The following is a 28000-nucleotide window of genomic DNA, read 5'->3' as shown; positions in this document are numbered from 1 at the left end:
TTTCCAGCGTTCTAAGTCTACAGACATACTGCTGCATAATTGGGGCACAAAGAAAGGAAATAAGAAGCGGAATAACATTATTTTATACTCACCTAGACAAATTTTTACTTAGAAGTGACATTAGAATTTAGAACTCTATGTGTTATAAAATGCATAAAAACACGAGTTTTTTGTCAAAACTTTAATTTTACCAATATGTATTTGGCTTGACCAGGTGGTGAGAACGCTTGACTCACAATCTGATGATTGTGGGTTAGAATCTCCGTTCCCCCCACGTGCTCGCCCTTTCAGTCGTGGGGGCGTTATATGTTACGGTCAATCTCATTCTCCGTTGGTAAAAAAGTAGCCCAAGAGTTGGCAGTGGGTGGTGATGACTAGTTGCTTTCTCTCTAGTTATTCACTCCTTAATTAGGAACGGCTAGCACAAATAGCCCTCGTGTAACTTTGCCAAAATTCAGACCGTTGATCTGAATTTAATATTATTTGTACTTAATTTTTATATGGAGTTAAAATTACTTATTTTATGTTGCTGTCAGATTACTACTTATATTGTTAACGGTACTCCATTTATACGGAGTAAAAATTACTTTTTGTTGTTGTCAAACTACTACTATTGATGTTATCTGTATTTGATTTTTATGTGGAGTGAAACTTACTTTTTTCTTGTTGTTGCCAAACCAATACTTTTACGTAAACGCGTTGCTTTTGCTACGACATCAAGTAATGTCTTTAAGGGAAAAGAATTGTGATAAATTGGAGCCAAGCATAGTTTAGCGGTTAACACAGTCAGACTGTGAACCTGGAAGATAAAGTTTCACGGACTGCTATTGTGAAAAACGCATTTAACTCTTTAAGACTATGGATATCCTAAAAAAAGTACACCATGAACGTCAGAAAATAGGAACTAAAGAGTTGGCGTTGGACGCTGTTAACTAGCTACCTTTATTCTAATCTATTAGTTTAAAATTAGGGATTGCTATATAATCGCAGAAAAACCTTTGTGTAGCTTTGCTCAAAAATTCGAAAACACTAAAGTTACTAGTTATCAAATGCAGTGCACAAAGTACATATAATTTGTATTATAATATTCAGCATAAAATAATATCCAATTTTTTGCTCAATGCGTGCCCTAAGTTATTATCTTAGCATTATGTTAATGTTCAGAGTATTTATGTGAGCATATTAGTCCCAAAGGATGATTATATATTGCTTAGAATTTCCGTTTACATTTCCAAGTACATTTTAAAGAAACGTTAAACAAAGACAAACAAAAAAACTTACAATGCTAGGAATGTTTTTCTGTACTAATATAGACCCAAAATTCTTAGTTATTGCTATAAATAATAAGAAATATCATTAAACAAACTATTAAAGTCGCTTTATTTCCTATAAATGAGAAGGAATGACACAGTAACTCTCTTTTTATTGTTTATACCAAATAATATTTATTGCAGTGCTTACCCTACGTATACACTAGTTTGTTTTTTGGCTCTGCTTACGTTATTTAGTTTGTGCTGCCACCTTCTGGTTTCCAGTTGTATAAAATGTCTTTTAGGAATACAGTTACTGCAGAGATCGAGGGTGATACTAGCGTGTCGTATTTGCAGCGACAGACTGAGAAAGGCAACTGACGACATGTCTGATTCAGACTGTAAGTATTGTCCATTATTTAATTTTCATAATTCATAAAAATAAACTTCTTTAGATTTTTTTTTTTTTTTTGTAGCTGAAACAGTTTAGTGAACAATTAGTGCAGAGGAAATATGTTTTCTCTGCTTATTCTCTACTCTTAGAACAGAACATGAAGCGATTAGATAAACTATTGTGTCTGGGCGAAAACATTTTAAGATTCTTTATTAATGTGTATGTAGTATTATATCTGAAGTTATTTCATATAAAATTTCGTAAAACCTAAATTTAAAGGTTCAATTCCTTCGTTGGCAGAGAAATTGAAATATTTTGTTAAACTACATTTAGTAGAACTGGAATTTATTGATTTTCACATACAAATGTAAAGTCAGTTTCTTTCTATGGGCTAGTTAGTATACAGATAGTTGTTTTCTGTATTATTAATACACTTTGATATTATCTTAAATTTGGAGCTTTAATCCTTGGTTTTCAGATATATTGAAATTTAAAAAATTTTGTTAAACTGGACTTAGAAAAGCTGTAATTTATTGATTTTCACATACAAATGTAAAGTCAGTTTTTTTCTTTGGGCTAATAAGTTGGCAATCGGTTGTTCCTTATATCATTAATACATTCTAATTTTTTTTTCAAGAAATCTAAGCTCTGCTTGTAAACATCTACTGACTTTGTTCATACTACACCTTGAAGTGGTCAGTAGTCACTGAAAAATTATAATTTGTTTCGGTTAGCTGAGTGTGTATAATGTATGCAACTGGCCGGAAAAGATTTTTTATTCTTTTCTAGAAGATTATAATGCTGGAATAAAGGTTTTAGATAACACTAGCTTTCAATATTAAATATATTTAAATAAAATTTGCCATATAAAGGTAAAAGACATCATAAATGCACATTAAAATAGTTAGGTACTAGTTTGATTGACGAAAAAAGAAATCCAACAAAAAATAGTTCCTAAGTTCTTATCGACTCTTTGGGTAAATAATTAAAAAACAAATACGTTAACAGGGTGTTAATTAATAAACGGGCAATTATTTACTTGTAGCTTATACTTAATACTTCTAATAATTATCTTATAATATGTTAGTAATAAAGTTAGCAAAGCTTTGTGAGTAATAAAAGTGAACAAAAAGTTATGTTTCTCAAGCGTGAATTAGCAAGTTAATAAATATGTTTACTGCCTGTAGAATTTTTAACCTCCTTCTCATCTCATCTTTGAACCGTGACTATATTTTTGTTAACCTACTTCTATTTGTTATGTTTCTTAATTCAAACAATTTAAACTATGTGCGTCCATAATGGCTCACCACAAGACTAAAGACTTACAACGCTAAAATTCGGGTTTGGATACTCTTAGTAAGCAGAACACAGCTAGCCCATTGTGAAGTCTTGTGCTTAATAAACAGCAAACCAAATCGTAGGCCATAATTTTAAGGTATGACTAATTTTAGACGTTATATAAACTTAGTGTACTATAGATGCCTACATTTCTTATGTACAATGAAAGGAATTTGTATTCTCACATCAGTTTTTTGTTTTTGTTATCTATACATAAAATTACAGAATGTACAGAAATAAGCCAAAAAACAAAAACAAAACAAATCACACAAATATTATAATCATGAAAAACAAGCAATATGAACGAATGTTTACCAGTTGAAGGTGCAAAATATGCTTAATTACATCCTGTGCTATTAGAAATAGATCTTTTTTCTAGCTTGTATTAAGAAACTATGTGAGAAGTGAATGTTTTAAAATTTTGTTTCAGTGTAATAAACAATGTAACCTTGTCCTTCACATTATTTTTGCAGCTGTTATAAATTATAAAGTATTCAGTTTTATAAACCACGAATTTCCTCTTCTTGTCTTGGCTGAACTACACATGAATCATCCCAGACAGTAATGTTTTTTTTGCCTTCTTTGTATGTCTGGCCTGCCAACAGGCGTGCCTTACAGCAGCATATTACGTCATGCACGTACGTTCGTTTCTGCTGAGGCATGTTGCATCGAAATGTTTACTGGGATAGCTGGTTCGACGAAACAAAAACCCAACCTTGTGCTCTCTAGTTGCTCTGCGGTGAACTTAAGGTTTTATAATGCGCAGCTTTGCTCTAAGAAACAAACAACTTGAGCGTTATGATAGCACTATATTTGTCCACCTATAAACTCCCGTCTTTTCCTTAATTAGAATGTTCAAAATTCTTTTTCGCAAACGTTTTGTCACAGATGTCTAAATGGTAAAGATCTGGGTCTAGAAAAAACCTTACACGCACCGTATTTCTGTTCACGAGCTTGCAATACTGAGGAAATAGAGGCAAGGAGAGAAAGTCATTAGTAGATACACAAGATATCTATACATTTTGTAGGAGAGATCGTTGTTCCTAAAACAACTGTAACTTATTTCTTAGGGTATAAATATTATTATAAAACTAGAAACCCTAAGAGAAAACAAAGTGGGAAAAATATTAACAAAATACATGCGTTATCATTACCCTATTTTAACAAGATACTGTAATTCAATGTGCAATGTGTTGTTTTTTATACTTATCAGCTGCCTTTTTTTAATGTCTGTGTTGAAAAGTACATTCAGCGAAACTAAGTTAATTCTACTGTATATAATTCCAGGTGATTGTCGAACACTATAGTTACCATTGTTTTTGTCATCAGCTCGGTAAGGAACAGATATGTAGGTACAGATATGTAAGTAGAAAAGATGTAACCTGGCGATGAAGTATAAGAGAAAATTGTTTGGGAATTTCGCGCATAGTTATAGAAGGCTGTTTCTGCGCATAGTAATCCCTAATTTTAAACTAATAGACAAGCTAGTTATCCGTAACCACCGTCAACTCTTGGTATTTTATAACACTCTTATGACACACTCACAGCACCAAAGTGCGACGCTAACCATTAATCTTCCAGATTCACAGTCTAGACAGGCTAACTGCTGTGCCACACCCGGTTTTGTTGTTCGTACGCTTTGTTTTGTTTTAACTGCCAAGTTTGACTTTCAAGCCTTCTCTGTTATCTTACAGCATATTATTGAGAAGTATTTGGATTTTAGAATATTCTAAATGATTTTTGTAAAGTATGTCATCGTTGCATTAAGAAGTTAACAATGTGCGTGCAGTCTAATTTAAAGATTAAAGAAGAAAATGCAAATAACATTTCCTGAATATTCAAATCAATCTTATTCAAACTTCTGCCTTTTCTAAAGGCCTATTTTATGAATGGTGTGAGTAAACTATTTGTTAAATTTTCTGGTACGTACACAACTGTTCATTCTGAAACAGTATTTCTGTATTAAGACTACGGGGAATTCTAGACTTATTTTTGAAACTATAAATGGTAAGAAAAACAGTTTTTTATAATATCATTTTATAATTGTAGAAAGTTGTTCTTTAGCATTGAAAATATATTAAATCATTTATGGTTTCATTATATCTTAATTGTTTTGAAGTAAAGTAACATTAAGAGTTTTTATTTTTAGTTACATTTTTATTTTCTTTGTTTGTTTTTATAATCACTTCGTTGATGAAACTTAAAGTTTGTCTTTGTGTGTTGGTTTGTTGCGCAGCGCAAAGCTATATTGTGGGCTATCCGATTTTAGCGTTACAAGCCTTAAGATTTCTCCCTGAGTCTTAAGGATTAGACTTAATTAAATATGTAGAGCCGTAACATTTTTTAAATATTTTAAAACTGTAGACAAATTATTGACTTTATTTAAAGTGTGAAAGCAGCCATGTAAAAAAAAAAAAAAGTATTCATTCAGTTTGTTAATTATAGTGATTATTTTTAATGCAAATGCAATTTGATTTAACTTTAATAGCTTAAAACCCGACATAAGCATTGTTTTTAAAATCTAGCTTTAAAGCTATGGTAAATTTACAGTTTAATAGAGTAGTTTAAAATTTCGAGAAACATATCTTTAAAGGTTCAATTTGAAGTGAAAATCCAGGTTATTTTCACCTATTAGAAAAATACGACAATTTCACACTTTCTTCGTATTAAATAATACAAATTAAAAAGCTGAACAAAGAAAAAAATCCCCAAGAGATTAGTGTGTCTATAATACTGTTTAAACGCCAGTAGCTAATGGAACAGTTAGAAAAATAACGATGATTAAATTGTTGTATAAACAAGTTAAAGTTAACTTGTTTTTATATGTCTAGAATGCAATACATAATTTCTTTGCGCGATATATGATTGATAATAATATGAACATAACTAAAAAGCCCAGCATGGCCAGGTGGGTTAAGGCGTTCGACTCGTAATATGAGGGTCGCGGGTTCGAATCCCCGTCGCACCAAACATGCTCGCTCTTTCAGTCGTGGGAGCGTTATATATAATGTGACGGTCAATCCCACTATTCGTTAGTAAAAGTGTAGCCCAAAAGTGGGTGGTGGAGGGTGATGACCACCTGCCTTCCCTCTAGTCTTTCATGCTAAATTAGGGATGGCTAGCGCAGATAGCCGTTGAGTAGCTTTGCGCGAAATTAAAAAAACAAACAATTAATTTGAATTATTAATTAATTCTTTTTAATGTTTCGTAGTTTCCGAGTAGTGCCTTGTTTTCAAATTAAAGAAGACTAGTGAATGTATTTTGAAAGCTTTCAATTTGTAATTGCTTTTAATAACCGATGATGAAACGCGATACCCAGAAATCTATTTGGATACTATAACCATAGCCATATGTCTTTAAGGTTATATCTTTTCGCAGCATAATCTACAACTAGTTTAGATTATTTTTGTACTGTGCTTGTTGCATTTTAAAATTTTATGGTGCTGGTAGTATCGTTCGTTTGAAGAGGATAGTTTTTGTATTCTATTTTTTATCAGTTTGTTTATCTATATATTATAACTGTTATACATAATTAAATTAATGACTTCTTTTTATATTCGTTATAGAAAACGCTTTCGTCTGGTTTTTAAAACGTATATCAACAGCGTCATAGTATGCAAGGAAATAAATTAGTTTAATATTCATGTTCTTTAACACCACAGACATACAAATACTTTAAACAAAAATAAAGGTTGACACGAAGGTTGAGTTTGATTCTACTGAAATGGAAAGTTTTATAAGTTGTTATATCGCAATGACATTGATTCTTAGTTAATACATGTACGCACACACACATACTTATGCTATGAACAAAGGACAGATTTTGAATACATGACAAGTTTTAAAGAAGTTATTTCTTTTCTGTCATATTGATATGTCATATTAAATTTCTGAACGGAATTGATTCATTATGCATCAGACTTCTTCGCTACAAGAAGCGAACTATAGCTAACATGAAATGTTCAGCGTATATATACACGTCTGGATGGTGGCGTCAAGTTGACTAAAGCGCACACTTTGGGTTTGCTTCAGTGCCATATTCTCAGTTTTCCACGTGGCATGTTAGGGTTTCCGACTTATTGATCGCTTTCTTCCTAGAGCATTGCATCTGGCTAAACTCGTTCCAGAACCACATAAACTTACATGGAAATGAGTCACCAAGATCGATAAGCAACTGCAGTATTTTGTGATATTCACTGTAACACCCAAGCTGCGCTGTGTGCTTGACTGTGACGCATTCTTTCTTTAACTAGTGCAAAATTCGGTTTAATAATTTCATTTGAAAAAAACAACAACAAGACTATTAGCCATATAATTCAATTATGTTTTCTCTTTAAAAAACAAATAAACAAACATTTAATGCTGGTTTCCTGATATGTTGAAAATAAATGGTTGATTGATTTGGCGTTTCATGGTGCAAAGCAGCTAGGCGATTTGCGCCTGAAAATAAATATATAAATAAATAAAACAATAAATTTTCAGTTTAAAAGTTAGACATTACTGTGTGTATATAAATTGTTGTTTTATCTATTTTTTATTCTATTGAGTTTTATCCACGAATCGTTAATAGCTATGCTTCAATTTAATTTGTACGAATTAGAGCTGGAAAATATTGTGTCATATTTTTTAGACTAGATTTCAATCACTGACATCGTAAGTCGTCTCAAATAATTTCTCCAAATTGATTCTCTTCACAGTTAAACGTGATTAACTGGACCATTTATTTTGTCTGGAAATACATTCCAAAGAAACGTAAACCTCGTTCGATTGCCAATGTTGAATCAACACATTAGATCAGATTCAGCGATAATAACAGATAGGCAAGGCCAACCGCCAAGTGTACGATGTGTTTCAGATGGTTGCCAAGATGGTTGTGGTCTATAGTATATCCAGTAGATCTGTCTCATGACACAAACAGAATGTCTGTTAAGCCCCTAGGAACTCCTTGACTAATAACATTTTAAATTATACAAAGAGACAAGGTTTTCAAATTTCCCTGCCAATCGCACATCTGTTCTTATAGTAAATAGTACCTCATTTGTTCCGTTTTAGTTTAAGGAACAACTATAAGCAAGCACTGTTACGCATATTGAGCAGAAATAATTGGCTATGCAGTAGGGTCTATGCTCATTTTCTCGCTCTGTAAGGAGAGGATGGAACATTCTTCAAATGGAGGTTTTTTTCTCAACCCTCTTCATCTCAACGAAGAAATACACTAGGAGTAACAAGTTTCTCTTATTATAAATTATTAATTCATATAACTTATGTTCAAAGTTGATAATAAAACCAGATAATGCAAATGTATACTTAATTTGAGATTTCAGATTCTTTTCATAGAAAGAATGACAGTGAAACCGATTTTCGATTTTAGTATGGTCCTTAACTGACATCGACTTTAGCATTAATATGGTGCTTAACTGATATCGACTTTAGCAGATGATTATTTCTACGTTGCACGTTCTACTCAATAATTACAAAGGCGCTTTTATGCTAAGTAAACGGATAAAGGATTCACAATCTACAGTTTTTATGCATATGTATCAAATTATTTAATCACATATGACTAAAAATGTAGTGTTTAATGGTCTGTAATATTATTAATTGAGGAATATTTATAAATAAACATGACTAACATATTTCATCTGTAAATCTTGTTTCCTTAATTTTACTGAAAAAAGAGAGAAAATAATAAGCTAAGATTAAAACATTCACGACATATGTAAAACATGGTGTAAGTTTCAGTTATTGGTGTATACATTGCCCATAACAAGAAGTCAATAAATCATCTTAACTTGTTCTGTATGCTTATTGACATGGCAGCATTTTATATGCAGTATTTATTATATTGGACTGTATATAGAATACACTATGTCTTACCTGCCAGCTTGCTGTTAGATTTTCTCAGAATTATTCTTTATGTTGTGCGCAGGAAGTATGAAGTTAGTTTACTCTTAATAGAACTTAATGTTATGTATTAATTTATACAATCAATATTAGGTGATTACCATGGTTCCTATGCAAATTTTGAGCTTTTCTGGATAATGTTTAACCACTATTATTGCATGTGTATGCCTGAAACATATTACCTTATTATGCCTATACAAAAATCAAGAACTCTTAAGCCTGCTACCATTGTAACCTGAGATGCATTTGGAGAATATTGAATATTCTCATACAGTCATGTGAAAAAGTTAGGACACCCTATGAAAGCCTGTGTATTTTTGTAACATTTTTGGATATACAGATATTTAATCTCAAGTTTAACAACACTGAGAGATTATAGGAATATAACTAAATAATTAAAACTGAAGAAAAGACTTTTTAAGATCTTCTGTAAATGTAATTCTACAAAATTGCATATTCTAACTGAGGAAATAGTTAGGACACCCCCACATTTATTCCCACTTAAAATGGCTCTTAACTCACACACAGGTGTATCACACCAGGTGCACATGATTAGAAGATCGTTACTCATCATTTTGAATGAGGCTTGCCCTATTTAAACCTCAGACATTTAGTTTGGTGTGCTCCTGACTGTTCAAGTGAGAGTGAGCACCATGGTGAGAGCAAAAGAGCTATCTGAGGCCTTCAGAAAAACGATTGTAGCAGATTATGAGTCTGGTAAGGGATTTAAAAAGATCCCAAAATATTTTGAAATCAGCCATTCCACCGACCGGAAAATAGTCAACAAGTGGAGGGCTTTCAAAACAACTGCCAACATGCCCAGGTCTGGTCGTCCAAGCAAGATCATTCCGAGAACAGACCGCAAGATGCTAAAAGAGGTCTCCAAACACCCTAAGATGTCATCACGGGACCTACAGCATGTTCTGACTACTGTTGATGTGAAAGTGCATGCCTCTACAATCAGAAAGAGACTGTACAAGTTTAACTTGTATGGGAGGTACGAAGGAGGAAACCTTTGCTTTCTAAGAGAAACATCAAGGCCAGACTGAAGTTTGCCAGAGAGAATATAGACAAAGAGCAGGACTTCTGGAATAATGTTCTTTGGACAGATGAGTCCAAAATTGAATTATTTGGACACCAGAACAGAGAACATGTTTGGCGTAAACCAAATACAGCATTCCAGGAAAAGAACCTCATACTAACTGTGAAGCAACGAGGTGGAAGTGTCATGGTTTGGAGCTGCTTTGCTGCAGCAGGACCTGGACAGCTCACAATCATAGAATCCACCATGAATTCTACTGTGTATCAAAGGGTGCTTGAGGATTATGCGAGACAATTTGTACGAAAATTAAAGCTGAAGCGGAACTGGATACTGCAACACGACAATGACCCAAAACATACCAGTAAATCCGCCAAGGACTAGCTGAAAACTAAAAAATGGAGAGTCCTGAAATGGCCGAGTAAAAGCCCAGATCTTAATCCCATTGAGATGCTGTTGGGTGACTTGAAACGGGCTGTACATGCAAGAAACCCCAAACATCTCACAGATGAAAGAATTCTGCATTGAGGAGTGGGGCAAACTTACTTCAGACCGATGTCAGAGACTGGTATATGGCTACAAGAAGCGTCTCACTGCAGTTATTTCAGTCAAAGGGGTAACACTAGCTATTAGGGAGTAGGGTGTCTTAACTTTTTCCTCGGCTAAAATATGCATTTTTGTAGAATTACTTTTACAGAAGATCTTGAAAAGTCTTTTCTTCAGTTTTAATTGTTTAGTTATATTCCTATAATCTCTTAGTATTGTTAAAATTGAGATTAAATATATATATATATGTCCAAAAATGTTACAAAAGTACACAGGCTTTCATAGGGTGTCCAACCTTTTTCACATGACTGTATATGCTTATCTGATTAGAAACATGTTAAATTATATAAGTAAAAAAAATAAAGTTACTAAAAGTGAGATACAATGCATGTATTTCCTCATTTATTTACATAAATCGTAGGAAGATTGACCGAATCTTTGAAAACTAGAATATCTGGTTGGACGGGAAAAAGTAAAGTAAAAAAAATATGACATTTTTCCAAAACAGGTGTACTAAATGAAATATTTGTCTCCGACGGTCGTTCGGGCTGTGGATGTACAATGAACCATTGTCATATATGAGGAAGATAAACTATAATTATACCAACTATATCCTGACTGTTTAATGCTAGAGATATCAATTGTGTCAGGTTTCAAAGGTACATCTGATGGAATTCATCTTAAGCTAGACATCTGAGAGTAATGATTTTAAAATCAACTTTTAGTCAAACTAAGAGAGCGAATACTTTTTGTTTTTACCTGCAACGAAAACTTGATTTATTTAAGGAGGTATTAGAACTAGTTTTCGATTATAAGTTAAGGATTTCTAATTACGTTTTCGATGTCAGTAAACAGAATGTTGTCCCATTGTTAGTTCCATGTTGGAACACCTTGTTGTAAGATTGACTTGAATTTCGCTCACAGCTATGCGAGGGATATTTGCGCTAGCCGTTCCTAATTTAGCACTATAAGACTAAATGGAAGACAGCTAGTCATCACCACCCATCACCAACTATTTAGCTACTCTTTTACCAACGGTTGAAGGGGCAAACATGTTTGGTGTGACAGGGATTCGAACCCGCGACCCTCAGATTATGAACCGAGTGCCTTAACCACCTGGCCATGCCGGGTCACTACAATGAATTGTGTTTTCTATATTTTATATACCCACCCCCAGTAACTAAGTGGTAAAGCTGCATACTTGCAATGCTAAAAACAGGGTTTTGATCCCTGTTGTGGGCACAGCACAGAAGGACCATTATTTGACTTTCTGCTTTACAAATAACATATCCATAATAGTTACAATTAAATAACATAAATCTTGTTGTTTGAACCTTAGTGGACAACAAAAAATGTTTAATTTTGTTTGTTTGTAATTAAATACAATGGACTATCTGTGGTCCACCCACCAAGGGTATAGAAATCCGGATTCTATTGTTGTAAGTCCGCAGACATACCGCTGTGTCAATGGGGGACGAAAATTGTTTAATGAAAGTGGCTCAGTTATTAAAACAAAATTTCATTCAAACTTTTTGTCCGTTATCACATGAACAAGTGAATTTGAGTTGTTATTAATTTTTTTAACATTTTGACTGTCCATCTAAAGCCGCATGTGTGTACTGATATACGGAAATAACTAATGTAACTGATGGGGCATTTAACTATTTCTTACGCAGATGGTTAAAATGTCAACTAGTAAAATGTACATAGATTTGCAGTGCTAAAATATGAGGTTTGATTTCTCTCTGGGGGTCAGAGCGTAGATAGTCTCAAAACAAACATAAATGTTGAAAAACTGCATTTCATTCTAAAGTTATTGTTCTTATGTTTCAAATTTTAAAAGGGCTCAGAACTATTTCATGGATAGCATATTGCTTTGCGGGCCGAAGGTCTAGGGTTCGAGATTGGACATCACTGAAGACGCTTCGCGCTTTCAGCAGTGGACGAGCTATAAATATCATGGCCAGTTCTGCTGTTCAGTTCATAGTGTCGGACAAAGCTTTGGATAGTTCTGGCTTGTTATGTGTCTTTCTTCTGATTAGTTTCTCACAATTATACACGAATATTAATGCCATTTACCTGCATGGACATAAGATGGCATACAGGATGAATGATCCAATATTCCACATTCTAAGATGACAAAACTGAACTTTATGTAGTCGTCGTTTTTTTTAAATGAAAGAAATACGTCTTTTAATGGGTGTTAGTATTGTATTCTCAGGTGTCCTGATTTCCATATCAGTAGTCGAGTAGGACACGCAAGAAGGTTCGGGCTGAAAATATATTGTGGAATGAAACTGAATTATCTTAATTGTGAGAAAGACAATGTTTTACTGTGTTTTATAGTTTTTAATCAACATTAAAACAGTTAAAGTTTACAAAGCTACAGATAAAAGACAGCGTATTTACTGAATCGTTAAATATAAACGTCCCTAAGAGTTTATTAGAGGCTCTTGAAAAATTCTCTAATTTTATTTTACTTTCATAATTATAGAGAAAACGTAGGTTCAAGAAGTCTTCATAGAAATGAATAGGGTTATCGGATTCTTATTAATTTCTATCAGAATTTTATTTTTTAGTCTTAGAACATAAACTCTACTCATTTGAGAAACAGAACTTTATTTTGTTGATAAAAGTAGGGTTTGTCTTATTATCCCACTTGGCCCGATGAGACCGAGTATCAGATGAAGGGCTGCTAGGCATTGGATTATCAGATATAGCGTGGTTCACATTATTACACTCTTCTTTACTTTCACTTTTCTGGAGAGAGAGATTGAAAGAGCGAATCTTACAGAATTTTATAATGCCATCCCTATCAGCAGTGGCCGCTCTACCCATGTTACTCTTGGTCATTCCGATAGAAAAAGCTTTACACCTTCCGTGGCTCAGCAACAAGTCAGAGAACGTATAACGCAAGAATCCTAGATTTCAATATTTCTTATCTTGACCAATGCTCTACTTTTTAAACAATATATATTTTTACACAGGAAAACTTAAGCAGTTAGGTAAACTTTAAAAGTACTTTTACAGTAAAAGAAAGCTAAAGAAAGCAGGTAGGAAACAACATGTCTGAATAATACAATTACCAAAAATATTAATCTACATCTTTATATAGCAACTGACCGATGTTACTCTAAAACCTGATACAATTATTGTGAAGGAGGCTAGAAAATAAAAAAAAAACAAACGAAATCTGGGTTAAAAATATGTGACATATCTTAATTCTATATTACACACTTGTAATGTCAATCACAAAAATTACATTTGAATACCAATATTCATACAGTATAGTCCGATGAAGTTTTAACTGCCTTTAAAGCAGGATTAAAACCAACTGATATTTTTCAGCAACTGTTCGTGCTACTGAAGAATCAAAAGGAGGACTCAAGTATGAACTTGTTCTTGCTGAACCTTCTGACATTACTCCACCTCCAAAGCTTGCCTCCTCTCCACCTAAAAGTAACTTATCAGCAGAAGATATTGAGAACAAACTTAAAGCTGCAGAAGAAAGACGTCAGGTCAGTGTATACAAATAGAACTTAAAGTTGTGGCAAGTTATTATGTTTCTGTTAAGAATCTGTAATGGAACTTTTGTGTAGCTCATAACAGTTGTTTTAAAATAGGCTGATTTTAACAAAACTGTTAAACTAAACCATATATGCAAAGGTGACATCAGAATGAATGCTTACAAGTTTTATAGTGACATATGATTAGAAATTAAATATGCTTTCACAAAATATGTTTTAAAATTACACTCAGAGCTCTTTAACCATGAATCTGAGTCTTGTAAATTTGAAGGTTTGAAAAATATTTAAATTAGCATTTAATTAATTATTTTTACATAATTTTGCTAATAAGAATATATTTTCTTCTATTGTACTTTTCTAGCTATGAAAAACCCTAAAGTTTGTTTCTCTGAATGTTTTTTTTTTTATTTTAAAGCTACACAAGGGTTATCTGCGCTAGCTGTCCCTACTTTAGCAGTGTAAGACTAGAGGGAAGGCAGCTAGTCATTAACACCCACCGCCAACTCTTGGGCTACATTTTACTAACGAATAATGGTATTAACCGTCACATTATAACGCCCCCACGGCTGAAAGGGCGAGCATGTTTGGTGCGGCGGCGGATTCGAACCCGCAATCCTCAGATTACGCATCGAACGCCTTAACTCACCTGACCATGCTGGGCTTCTCTGAATGGTGTAATTCTTTTCGAATATATTCATTTCTATAGCTGAATTGCTTAAAATTTACTCAGTTTGATTTGGTAATTTCTTGAATGAATAACATTTTAAATAGCGAAAAACACAAAAGATTTAGATTCTTAGTTTTGTTAAACGTTAAATGTGTTGCTCATTCTAATTAATTGCAGTAAAAGACCGTATCACGTAGAAAAAAATATGAAAAATACATAAAACTTAAGTCCACTAGCTGTTCGTAATTTAGCAGTGAAAGACTAGAGATAAAGCAGCTATTTATCATAACCCATTACTAACTTGTGGTATATTCGTTTACCAACAAATAGTGGGATTGACCGTAACATTATAACGCCCACACTGCGGAAAGGGGTAAGTAGGTTTAGTTGGATGGGGATTCGAACCATCGACCTGTGGTTTACAGGTGGAGTACCTTAACGTAATCGTGCTCCGATAAGTGTAAATAACAATTTTGAAAATATTCAAGCCATAAGACAAGAAAACGATAATCTGAGTGGAATTTATAAAATAAAAGTCTCTATAATATTTTGTATTCTACTCTCTCTCTAACATTAGTTTGATTAACGACATTAACTTACTTGTTAAATATATACATATATATATCATTTTTCGTTTATTTATCTATTCATTATTAGGACTATTTCAAATTGTTAGCTTGTATAGGGACTTTGAACCGACTTAAATATCTTGCGCTAGACGAACCGCGTGAGATATTGTTAGAATTATGGTCGAAAATATCTCTAAAAGTAAGGGTATCAAATTTTCGAATCCTTGCATTCTAATCATTATATTTTATCGTATGGCTTTCTATACATCTAGTTAGAATGATATATCAAATTAGCTATATTAATTAAAATTTTTATTTTAATCTATTTAGATGACTTGTTCTGATCAGAAGTTAATGACTTATTTACCGAGAGTAAATAAGTTTCTTACATTTCAATGTATTTATTTTCAACAATACCTAGTTGAGTTTAGTACGTGTAAAAGCGAAACAAGTTTCAAGCAAAAGCAGAATTATCAACAAATTTTCTCTAAATCTAAATTCAATTTTTTTGAATATGGATTTGGTATTTTATTCAGACCTTAGAAGCTCAGAAACTGAATCAACTAAGTGAGAAGCGCAACAAAGAGCAAGAAGTTACTCAGAAAAAACAAGAATATAATACAAGTTTCATGGAAAAGGCCCAGAAAGATTTAGAACAAAAGATGGAAGAAACAAAGGAAAACAGAGAAGCCTACATAAAATCTATTCAAGAAAAATCCCGTGAACACGTAAGGAGTCATTTAATTATTGCAACTTTTTTTCAGAGATATTCATTATCTTAAAATATTTACTATATGTCTAATGTTTGATTAATACAATTTATTGCAATTTTTCGTCACTTTAAACAAATTAATTTAAAACGTATGAATCTCAAAAGTTAACTGTTTCTCAAATCTTGTTTTAATGCAAGTGATATTTTCTTTTAAAACTGTAAACATATTTGTAAGACTATATTACTGCAATGACTTTGACGACTGCGCAATGAAGAATCTATATAAAAAAATTGTATCCACTCTCCAGTCGCAATATTTTCGTTTTCGAAAATAAAGTGGAACCCATTTTTAATCCTAATGAGTAAACGTAATGTCATAAGAAAACCCCAGATGTCAGCACTGAGTTCCTACCATATCCATCCAAACACCTTCCTTCTGTAATGAAGTAACTCGTTAAAATAAGTTTTTGAATGAATCTATCTACATAAATAATATGCTTGAGTTTGTTTGTATGGAATTTTTTCTCAGATTTCTTGATCAAACACTGGAAATTCCATATCGTTAGAAAGGTCTTTGTCTGAGGAATTTGATTTACATATTGTTTTGTTTTTTTTTCAATTCAGAATAACCTTACGTGTTTTTCCTTAGTGAAACGTTTTAATGCAAGGAGTATTATTCATGACGAAAGAATATTGTTGTCATCACGTGACTACTGGCTTCGATTTCAATTTTAGTTTTTTTTATTTGCAAAGTATTCCACACAAACAATATTTAAACGCCATGTAATATCCTAAGCAAATTAACATCACAATAAATGCGATTGGTATAGAGTATAGACTTTCTCAATTTATTTAGTTCTAAAATACGTATTCGCATTCTCTTCAAAACCGTATGCTTATCACTTTGTAAACACGCATTCAGACATTTCTACATAATCAGCTAAATTTGCCTTCAATATAACTTTACATTTCCTTTATTTTGCAACAGTGTAGCTTCGGTTCGTTTCACAGACTGCTATAAACACCTTTTAGCAATTTATTTCTTCATTACGGGTTTATTTTTCGCTTTTGTGAGTTTCTCTGTTTTAACTCAAAACGATGTCATACACTCAATACTCACAACTGTTTCGTATTATGTACGTTATTATAAACACCACCATTTTACTTTATTGTTTACTTTACGTGTAGTTAGTAATGTTAAATAAAGCTATGTACGTGTAGTTATATGAAATAAAGTTGCGTCCCGTAGCTGTATTAAATAAAGTTACATCTACATATGTTTATTTGTCTGACCGTGTAAAATTATTTCAGATGGACCAAAATTTAATGGCGTGACAAGTAATGCCTGCAAGAAAGTGTAATAACTTAAAAGTTAGGTGGCGTGCATATAAATGAAAGAATAGATAAAATATAAGAGAATGAAAACTATTGCAAATGTTTTGCGGGTCGCGATTAGTCTTAGGACAACAAACACATGCTCTATAATTCGACATATATATTTTTCCTTATCAAAGTTGTGCCTTCTTCCATGTTTTGGATAAATCAAATAATTTTTGCCATGTTAGTATTTATAAAATATCCTATTTCTTACGGGAATTTTTTTGACAGGTGACGTGACGCTTGTTTTACATTAACGTTTAGTGTCAGTGTAGGTGGTAATTATTTTTTCTTTAGTATATAAATCACAAAGGTTTATATATATATTTATTGTTTGTAAATAAAGGCATTTCTAATGTTCTTGACAAACATTTGGATTCATTTCTTTATTTAAAAAAACTCTTCTGAGTGTTTCTATATCCAGTTTAAGTAATTAATAAAAAAGACTGATTTTCAAATTCTTAAAAAGTATGCTGAATATGTGTGTTTATCTTAGTTGGTTTAGTAAAAAAACAATATCGTTTAATTGTTGATTTAAACAGTTTCTATACATTAGAGTTCCTCTCAAATTTTTATCTATCCTATACTTCAAATGTAGAATTTGAAGAGGAAGTATTGTTAGCTCCAAACAAATAAATGTGGGCTTTATTTTGATTTATACTTGCTTTCATTTCGTTTATAATTTGAAATATTTGAGTTTTCTCCTGCATGAATTTTATAGTTCCTTATTTTCTGCATGTCTACAGTTGTTTTGGCTGTTTAATAATTTATTGTGAATACGTGTTGCTTAAAGATGCAAAAAGTGGAAGTTATGAGAGAGTTTCTTGACGTACAGACCGACCAATTATTGAAAAATATGCAAGAGAAACTTGAAAATGCCATAGAAGCTCGAGAGACCCAAATATACGTACTTCAAGAAAAACTAGAAAAACATGTATGTATTTGCATAAGAGAAAGATGTAACACTTGCTAGTAACTTGTAAACAATAGCAACAATAATTTTAGTTATCACGTTTTGTTCTATGTAAAACAAAACAGAACGTATTAAAATACTTCTCAAAATTAAAGGGGCAAGATTTTGAACTTACATTTTTAATTTTTGGATAACCGTGGTTTATTTACCGTATATAGTTTATCGGCATTTACAAGATAATTGCTAGTTACAACCCGCGGATCCAGTGTTCTTAAATTTAAATTGTTTAGAGTTAGGGCTTATCTGCTTATCTGAAAGTCACATTTGACGAAAAAGTAAGTAAAAATCCTCAGCCACAAGTACTGACCCCTCTCACTAACACTGATAAGTTTACTCGTATGAAATGTATACTGTTCACTAGCCTGGATTTTTTTTCTGGTTGTTTAATGGCTGCTTGGTCATTTTGTTCAAACTAGCACCATTAATAGTTTTTATTTTGCAGAAAGAAAAAAAAAAGGCCATATAATCCCTGTTATTGACTGGGTGGGTCTCTGAGTTTTATAACTTAACAATATAAGCGCTGTACAGGATATTGTTTGAGATGAAGTTGGACTGTAGCAACGTAAGTGAGTACATACCAATTCACATTGCAGCCTAGGCAGCCTTAAAGTGTTAATAGTGTTCCAGCCTTTAGACAGAAATGTAGAGCAGGTTCTAGACTTCAGTTGTGGAGAGGCTCGGCAGAAACTAAGTACTAGGGTTATAATTCATTTTGATAATATGACATGAAACATTATCTTGCATTTGAAAATGTATGGCCCAATTAAACATCACAAAACTGGATTCAGAAACACATAGAATTTCTATGGACAGTTTAGAAATATCTAACAGTTCTCCACTAGTTTCTGAAAACACTAACCTTTATTTATATTGATACCTTTTCACATCATAAATGGAACAATATGCATACAATCGTATTAAACAGTGTTATTCTGAACGTATCGTGTCAGCTCTACCTCAAATAATATGAACCTGTCGATTCATTGTGTGAACATGACCAGTTTGGAAGGAGCAGGGGTGTTAAAAGGAAATTTTACTAATTCTGATGATTTCTTCAAAAGTTCATATCAGAAGTTTGATCAACTTTAAAGACGAAGCATGTCTTCCTGATCGCAAGCCAGGCACATAAAATATGTTCCTTATTGTTTTGGCACTTATAATTACTTCAGTTGATATTCGAAAGTCCATACTAAGTACACTGGTTGTGGAAAGTAACATTCTTGACGGTCATGCTGTGAAAGTAATTGTCATGTAGCGCACTTGACCATCTGCCATCATTTTAGAAAGAGAGAGAGAGAGAGAGGCCAGTTATCTGATAAAGTGTTCACAAAGTTTTACAACGAACCAATATGCGCTGTCATTTATTACCATGTTTTATTTTTTGCATTATAGTATTTGAAAAGTTCTGACTACACTTCAGTTAATAACCTTGGCCTACCAGCAGCACCTAGTATTATAACACAATTGTAGAGAGTAATAAACACAATATAAGTAATTATTTAAAGAGTAAACAGTGAGATCGGAAAACAAGATAAGAAAACTTTTCAGGGTATCTCAGTATATGTAATACATCCTGATACTTTTTTTCGAAACAGAACATATGAAATCTGCACACAAACTAAGATCATATCGATTTTGTAATTCCATGTGTTGGGATTTTCGAAGTCTCTATGAAACGCTTGTCCCTTTAATTTTTTCATTGTGTGTGTGTGTCCGTTCACACAACAGATTATAAGTTTCGTATACACGTTGCCTACTGCAGTTTCTATTGAGCGCATGATTGAAGTTTTATCAGAAATGATGCTGATTATGTTACTGTTTTGAAACTGATTTTTTAGACAGTTTGAAAATTGACACAACTTTATATTGTCACTAAACAAGAAACAAATTACTTGAGAATTTCTATTGATAAATTATTACTGATCTTGAAAATTAATACTGGCTTATATAGTTGGTAGCAAAAGTTGTGGTCAGTTTGTAAACTTCATGAGTTATATACTGGTCTAAAATCTCTACGCAACGATTTACTAAAGTTAGTTAAACAAGTTATTTTCAACTAGTAAGTAACTAAAACAGAAGTTATAATTAAATAAAACGTATACAGCTGTATCTGATGTTTCATTTAAAAATGTATCATACTAAATCACACAATTGGTAACTTATTCGTTATATCACAATAGGAAGTGATCAAGCTAGTGAATTTTTTTTCAAAATTTTAATCTGGTAGATGTACCAACCAAGAAGAAATATCAGTAAACCATAGCTAGTTCAGAATAATATTGAATTTCGTAAATAAAACATTAACTCGAGATTTATAGAACTTGTAGTTTCAAATAAAAATGTTTACTATATTTTGATGCATTATTACAAGCACAAGTCGAGGTCGAGTTTCTATAATTTGTTTAATACTTCAAAAGTTAATGAGTATAAACTTAGTAATGATATAATAATAAAACTAAGTCATGTATGTTCATTCTAAGATTGTGTTGGTTAAAATGTCGTCGTGACTGATAAAAGTTCGCACCCTTTCCAAAAAGGACATTCGCGTAACAGAAGCTCGAAAACAAATAGAAGAAAAAATAGATCAGCTCAAGGAATGGCTTGAGAAAAAACTGGATATTGCTCAAGAAAATAGAGAAAGAGTTTGTAAAGAATTGCAGCAAAAACTGCGGGAGTGTGTAAGATTTTTATGTTTTATTTTAAATTTATTTTCATTTTTACTCGGTTTCCTTTTTATCAAACACTTATTTGTCTTTGATTTTTGGTTTTATTTTTTAACAACTAAATCCTTTAATAGCGTATGTTTGTGTGTGTGTTTTTCTTATAGCAAAGTCACATCTAGCTATCTTCTGTGTCCACTGAGGGGAATCGAATCCCTGATTTTAGCATTGTAAATCCGTAGACTTAGCGCTATCCCAGCGGGACCCTCTAATAGCACTTGTCGAAGCAAGTTTAAAACAGATTATTGGAAAAGCGTCCACATCAATCAAATTTAATTAGTTTGAAAGTTTTTAAACGCAATGCTAAAGGGTAGTGGGTACAACATGAATAGCTCGTTGTGTATTTTTCTCACAGGAAGAAATTCACTGGTGTTACTTGTAAAAGGGATTTAGGCAGACTGTTCCATTAATTGTTGGACATTTGGATATTTTGTAATCACAGGGAAGGCTCAATTTCATGACTAAGCTATGATATGATTTATTTTAATACTATGATGAAAATATTTTCCAACTCTTATCTTTTCTCACACGTAAGTCTAAGACTTTAACGTGCTTTTACGGTTACAGTGGAGTTTCAATCTAATGGAGCACACAGAAATGAACATTATTAAAACTATATTAAAAATCGAGTTGTAGCACCGACGATTTCGTTTGTCATCCTCAATTTGCGTGTAAACATTTACCTGTATTATTTTGCCTATTTAATCGAATTTTTACTCTTTCTAGCTTTACGTTCATTGTTTCCTTAATTGTATGAATTTAATTTCTTTCTGCTTTGTACTTGAATTTATGTCCTAAAAGAAGTGATTGAAAAGGGACTTAAACCCTCATTGAGATACCTAACTTATTTGTTTGATTTACCAGTCCAAGCTGTACTACGATAGGTGAGACTGTTATCCACAGTTGGTATGGCCAACCAAAGATAACATTGGTCCTCTACATCACAGATTCTCCTTTCAATTTTACCTTTTTGGTAAAATTGAAAACAAATCTGTAACATACTTATCTAATTATTAAATATTTGATCTGGTATATAATGTAAAATGATTATTTCAGGCACAAGCTCTAGCATTATCAAATACCTAAATTATTTTAGGTTACATTGTTGGTAACTGAACATGACTTAAAACCCCATTAATTTCATTGTAGTGTTTAACTGTCTAAAAATGATAAAAGTTTCAAATTGAAAATTTTAAAGATATTGACTTCATTGAGCTGGCTAGTTTTATAAACTACAGAATCTTTTACTTCATTTCATTTTTTATGGTAAATTTAAAGTGATAAACTAGACTAATTCTGCAACAAGTAGATGTATACAAGAAACATTTTCTAACGAATGTTTCAATGAATTCTGGCATTTAACAGCTGCACAACTTCCGATTAGAAATAAATGCGAAGAAACGACTGGACTTATCTCTTCAACTGGCTTTAAAGTTTTATATTTCACACAGACATTGCATTATCATGAAAGTGAATCTTCTTATTGAACAAAATCTTCACATGTTGAATTAATATTACTAAAAGGCTGTTAAGAGTTATTTTCATTACAACATATTCAGGTAAAAGAAATACTATAGCCTACTAGTTATGTTTATATATAATTTTCCTCTGTGAACCCATGAGCACAAGACAAGCTAATTATTTTCAAACCTTACTAATTATATTATATTTAGTTTACTACGAGTTTGTAAAGATACGCACTTAAAGTCAAAATAAATGTTTCATTATTTACTCAACAGGTGCCGTTAACATGAGAAATGGAAAATAATTTAATTAGTTTTCCCATAAGCCAATAATTTAGGATTAGTCAATATAACGTAAAAGTAATTCTGACATTAACGAATAAAAATAAAACTGAACTATGGTTATGGTAGCCTATAGAAATACTGAAAAATAATAAGTTGCCATTCGTGAGGCTCAAGGTATATTATTATATCGTAAAAAACATTCAAAGAAAACTGCCGAGAGGCCTGGCATGCACACGTTCATAAAGAGTTCATTGCCTTAACTGTTTATTAATTTTCGTCAGATAGTTACAATAAAAAACTTGAATATTAGATTGGATATAAAACTGAAAATACTTGAGAAACTAAATATTGAGATGACAATAATAATCGCACATTTGATCTGTTCTTGAACCTGTTGGTAAAAACTATCGTTAGAAATTGTGCTCAAAAGATCCCCATTTCCTTATTAACCTAAAAGTTGTCCTGAGAAAAGCATATTTAACCATACAAAAATTTATGATTAAAACATGATATTTTTAAGTGTACATGTATTGATTGCAATGGTAAACTCAGAGAAGTAATCACTAAGGATCAAGTAGTGAAAATTCGAACTTAATGTCTAATAACAAAAGATATGATTTTAAAAGTATACATTTTAGTAATCAATTTCAATTCAAGGCCCTGCATATTTAGGTGGTTAGAGCGCTCGACTCGTAATCTGAAGGTCGCTGGTTCGAATTTACGTCACACCAAACATACTCACCCTTTCAGTCGTGGGGGCGTTGTATAATGTGACGGTCAATCCCACTATTCGTTGGTAAAAAAGTAGCCCAAGAGTTAGCGGTGGATGTTGATGACTAGTTGCCTTCCCTCTAGTCTTACACTGCTAAATTAGAGGCGGTTAGCCCAGATAGCCCTCGCGTAGCTTTGCGCGAAATTCAGAAACAAACAATATGTTTAATATGTGAAATAGTTATATGAATGCGTGTATCACTGTACTAATTATAAATGATTTAGTATTTTCAACCTGGAAAAGATCTGATGCGACATGTGAGTTAATCGGGTAAGTTAGAGGCTCCAAGAACTCGTGCATAATCAATTGTAACTGGTGATAGAGGAAGATCAAACAGTCAGTAGCTACACGTTGGAACGTGGGCATTCTAAATCAAATACCTGGATTGACTGTCAGAGCTGTATGTGTAGAAAGCATATAATGGCTTGTATCTTTTACCTTTAGTTCTACAGCCTGATATATTACCCAGTAGGCCATGCCCAGCTTACAATATTCATCAACCAGAACTTATAGCAGCATTAAATTTTGTAAATTTTGCATAATATGTGTTTGTAATTAGAATATACAGGGTAGCACGTAAGTCCCTACCCTTCCATATGTTGTGTCTAAACAACGTTATAATACTAATGATGAGTTGAAGGCAGCTGTTACCGCGGCATTTGGAACAATAACCCCTGCTATATTGAGGAAAATGTCTCATCACTGGATACATAAGATATATGGATGGGTAGAGAGTTACGGGCCACCCTGTAGTACACAAAAACTAAGCTGTAACAATTAAAGTCAATTGAGTTTTTCTTTATTGTCTTTATATTTTCTTTTCTTTTCTTAACATACGAGTGTTGATCAAACTGCATCTATTTTCTCCTCAAAGCTGATAAACATTCTCGGGTCATCGTAGGTCTAAATAGTTTATGTGCATAAATATGCTGTATATACTTATTATGAGAAGAGGAAATCCATTACATACATTAAATAAAAGTCAAGATATACACCTTTTGAGTAGGTAGTTTGGTTTTGTTTAACTTTGTTACAACATGGCAACTATTAGATAACTCTCGTTTACTGTGTGAACATTTTGTTCCACTGTAGAAGACATATAGGGTGACACAAGCTTGTGTTTTGATTTAAATTCGCGAATAATTAATAGTTTTTTATTTCTTCTATTAATGTTGTTATTGAATTATATTTTAAATTTCTTACTCTTAATTGTATGTTGTTTCATTGTTCTGTGTTCGTAAATGTGTGATGGGGGATTGTTATGTTCTTCGATCCTCATGTTTCGTCTCGTTTTGCCTATTTTGGTAACGTATCAATCACATTAATACTTCTAGATGGTTCTGTCGTTGAAGCTGTTAGAATAAACCTTGCTTAGAAGGTCTTTGGTTTTAGTCCTCGGTTTTTGAAAGAAAATCGACTAGTCTACTTTTACAGTTAAAAAAAAAAACAATGACATCAGAGAAGACAAAAACTTAAGTCACCAATGCGCACACCCCATGTTTGTTTAGAAATCTGAAAAATCAAAAATCTAACTGACATCCGCCCATTATTTCCACTTATGGCAGCTATAACCAAGAGCTTGCATAATTTCCAGATTTCTGATCAAACCATCGAATAACGACAATAAATACAAGGTTAACAGGATTTTTTGAAAAGTTCCTCAAAACCTCAATTATTATAAATGTACAGTTTTGTTGTAGTCTCCATGTTTACATCGATACTGAAAGACGAAGCAACAAACTTAACTCTAGTAATGATATAAAAAAATCTCAACAATCTACATTACAACCTGAGTTCGGAAATTTTGAAAATCTTATTCAACTTTGCACTAACAGTATGTCCAATTTATCAAGTCAAAACTTATGAATAAATGGAATGCCTAAGCATGGGCAACTTACTGTTACCTTGATTTGTAAATTTTATATCAACAAGATATAAAGTCAAGTCACTAACACAGCTCTACACCTTCCCACACAGCGCACTTTTTGAATTTGAAAATAACATCCATCAAATCATGTCTACAACACATAAACAACGCTCACTCTAAATCATAAAGAAGAAAATGATACCAGGTTTTAAATTACATGAACATAACAATAGAAAGAAACTTCAATGGTTTTAACAAGAAAATACTCTGTAAATCTGGTAATGATAACAACTATATAAAGTTGACTCAGTCTACTCAACCAAAAATTGGCACGTTATCTTACATTTACAACATAGCATTTAACACATGTAGTAGCAGCAACCTGTAACATGAGCCAGAGTCAACATTTGATACATTTATTAACAGGTGTCACATCCCTAATAAAAAAACAAATTAAATATAAGAATAAAAAAAGGAAAAATACCATTAACTTCATGAAACAAAATGTACGAACTAAGACGTACTAATAGATCTTTCACCATATCACGAGTATGCAACCAAAAACATTGTAAACATTTGGAAATAAGTTTAAAAAGAAACAATATAAACAGTAAAATTAGTTTTATTGAAAATCCGAGCACTAAAATCAAAGGCTCACTAAGGAAAATGTATTTTGACAACTTAAACGACGGAAATACCTTCAAATATCAATGTGTTCGATGCGTCACTACTTGAATAGGCGAAACAAAATGGAACATAAACATTAGGATCAAAGAATCCCCCATTACATATTTACGAACACAGCACAACGAGCCAACATCCAATTAAGAGTAAGAAATTTAAAATATTATTTAATGATAACAGCATTAATGGAAGAAATAGAAAAGAAGTATTAATTATTCGTGAAGTTAAATAAAAACACAGGCCTGTGCCGCCCTATATGTTTCCTAAAGTGGAATAAAGTGGTCGAAATGTAATAAAGTTAAACTATTCAAAAGCTGTATCTGTGGACTTTTTTTGCACTAAGTACAATAAGCAGTCAGTATATTAAATAATTTACAAAATTCTGAATGTGATATGATTTAAGAATTCAATTTACTGAGTTAGAAAGCGTATTTATGGTTATTTCGTATAAAGAAATCCAGCTTTTATAACAAATGAACAAAGCATATAGAGTTTATATTACACCTAAACGGAGGATTTTTTTTCTGCTGTCAATGTGTAAGAAATATGACACGTATTTCATTTTTTTTATTTTTTTCAGGTGCGACACGCTGAGGAGGTGCGACAAACTAAACAAACAAACAGTGTTTCGTCTGGTTAATGCGTGTAATGACCAACTTTCTACTCTGCTTTTCTGAAACAAGGTGCAAGTTTTTAGATGTAGAAGCATTTTCGAAGTCTCCTTTACACTAGTTCCATAACCTAACCCCTTAGAAAAAAGTGCATAAGGTTTTAATATTTACACTGGTTTGTTCTGTGTAGTTAGGTTACAAACATTGTCATTTGTGAAACGTGTTTTGTGTTTATATACACAAGCTATTCTTTATTCCCACACACACTGTTTCTGATTATTGTCTATTTAGGTTTTGCACTTAAAAAAGATATATATTTATATTACCAATCTAGAATATAACGTAAATGCCTAAAGTGGGATTATAAGGTACTATACATTTAATACCGTATGATCTTTTGTAAATTAGAGGATTTTAGCTCAGGCAGCTATATGACATACTTTTATATGTTTAAAATACATATAAGATTCATAATATTCATAACCTGTTTAGTTGTAATGATTTAATATTTGCAAACGCTACTTTCTTGAAGTGATAATTACCAAGCTCTTTCCAAATGTGGTATTTTAGTAAATTACGATGTTGATGTCTTTGTTTTTGTCAACTACGTACTTTTATACAACTTCACGTTCACTTTCAGACCACACCATCTCTTAGTTGTGGTAGCATTTCTTCTATTTTTCTATTTCACGTTTCACATACTAAATAAACTATAGAAGTTTGAAACATGTGCTTAATTACAGTTAAACCACCAACTTGAAAAGGCGACATATCTATTTTTTATGTTAAACACGAGTAAGCTGCCAATGAGATATTTGAAGCATGTTTTGTTTTATTTCTTCATTTTGAGTGAAGGCTATTGAAGATTTCATTTTTAAATTAAATTACAAATCGTTTATAAATATGAATTCATAAAATATTAGTAAAAGCAAGTTATTATAGTTCAAAAGTAAGAATAATTGTAAAATAATCTACTAGAAACCCTATTTTAATCACAGAAAATTATGAGTTAATGTCACGTGAAAATAAACATACATGGACCACCTACGAAATTCCAACAGATATTAAGATGTTTTATCTTGTGTCTTTAAGAATACGAGTTACCTTATTTCACAGATGTGCTTATATGTAATAAATATAATGCAACTATAAATAAAAGATAAGAATAGTCAAAACCGTTAACCCAGTGTACCATATATTTACACGTGCTCTGTTTGACAGATATTCATTAACTAAGCTTCTTGAGCTTGAGCTACATTAGTGTATCGTAATTCAAAATAAAATGCTTCTTTTTAACACCAA

At 32.2% G+C, this 28000-nt stretch overlaps 1 protein-coding gene across 3 annotated transcripts; it reads left to right on the top strand.

Annotated features, from left to right (window-relative positions):
- Nucleotides 1–1508: 1508 nt before the first annotated feature.
- On the top strand, nucleotides 1509–28000 carry LOC143229370 (stathmin-1-A-like). Of its 3 annotated transcripts, XM_076461605.1 has the most exons (6): nucleotides 1509–1651; nucleotides 13820–13989; nucleotides 15771–15962; nucleotides 18117–18257; nucleotides 20834–20974; nucleotides 26668–28000. In XM_076461605.1, the coding sequence occupies exons 1-6, from the start codon at nucleotides 1636–1638 to the stop codon at nucleotides 26725–26727; spliced, it is 720 nt and encodes a 239-aa protein (XP_076317720.1). In that variant the 5' UTR covers nucleotides 1509–1635; the 3' UTR covers nucleotides 26728–28000. The 3 variants fall into 3 exon arrangements, with proteins under 3 accessions (XP_076317720.1, XP_076317722.1, XP_076317721.1); XM_076461607.1 differs by lacking the exon at nucleotides 18117–18257; XM_076461606.1 differs by lacking the exon at nucleotides 20834–20974.

The sequence above is a fragment of the Tachypleus tridentatus genome, chromosome 10, assembly GCF_004210375.1.
Source record: "Tachypleus tridentatus isolate NWPU-2018 chromosome 10, ASM421037v1, whole genome shotgun sequence".
In the NCBI taxonomy this organism is placed as follows: domain Eukaryota; kingdom Metazoa; phylum Arthropoda; class Merostomata; order Xiphosura; family Limulidae; genus Tachypleus; species Tachypleus tridentatus.
Note: the sequence above shows the minus strand (reverse complement) of the source record. Positions and strands in the feature narration are given on the sequence as shown.

Coding starts and splice junctions, on each gene's coding strand:
- LOC143229370 (XM_076461605.1), top strand. Junction 15,963..18,116: donor AAGAAAAATCCCGTGAACAC/GTAAGGAGTCAT, acceptor TGTTGCTTAAAG/ATGCAAAAAGTGGAAGTTAT. Junction 18,258..20,833: donor AAGAAAAACTAGAAAAACAT/GTATGTATTTGC, acceptor CTTTCCAAAAAG/GACATTCGCGTAACAGAAGC.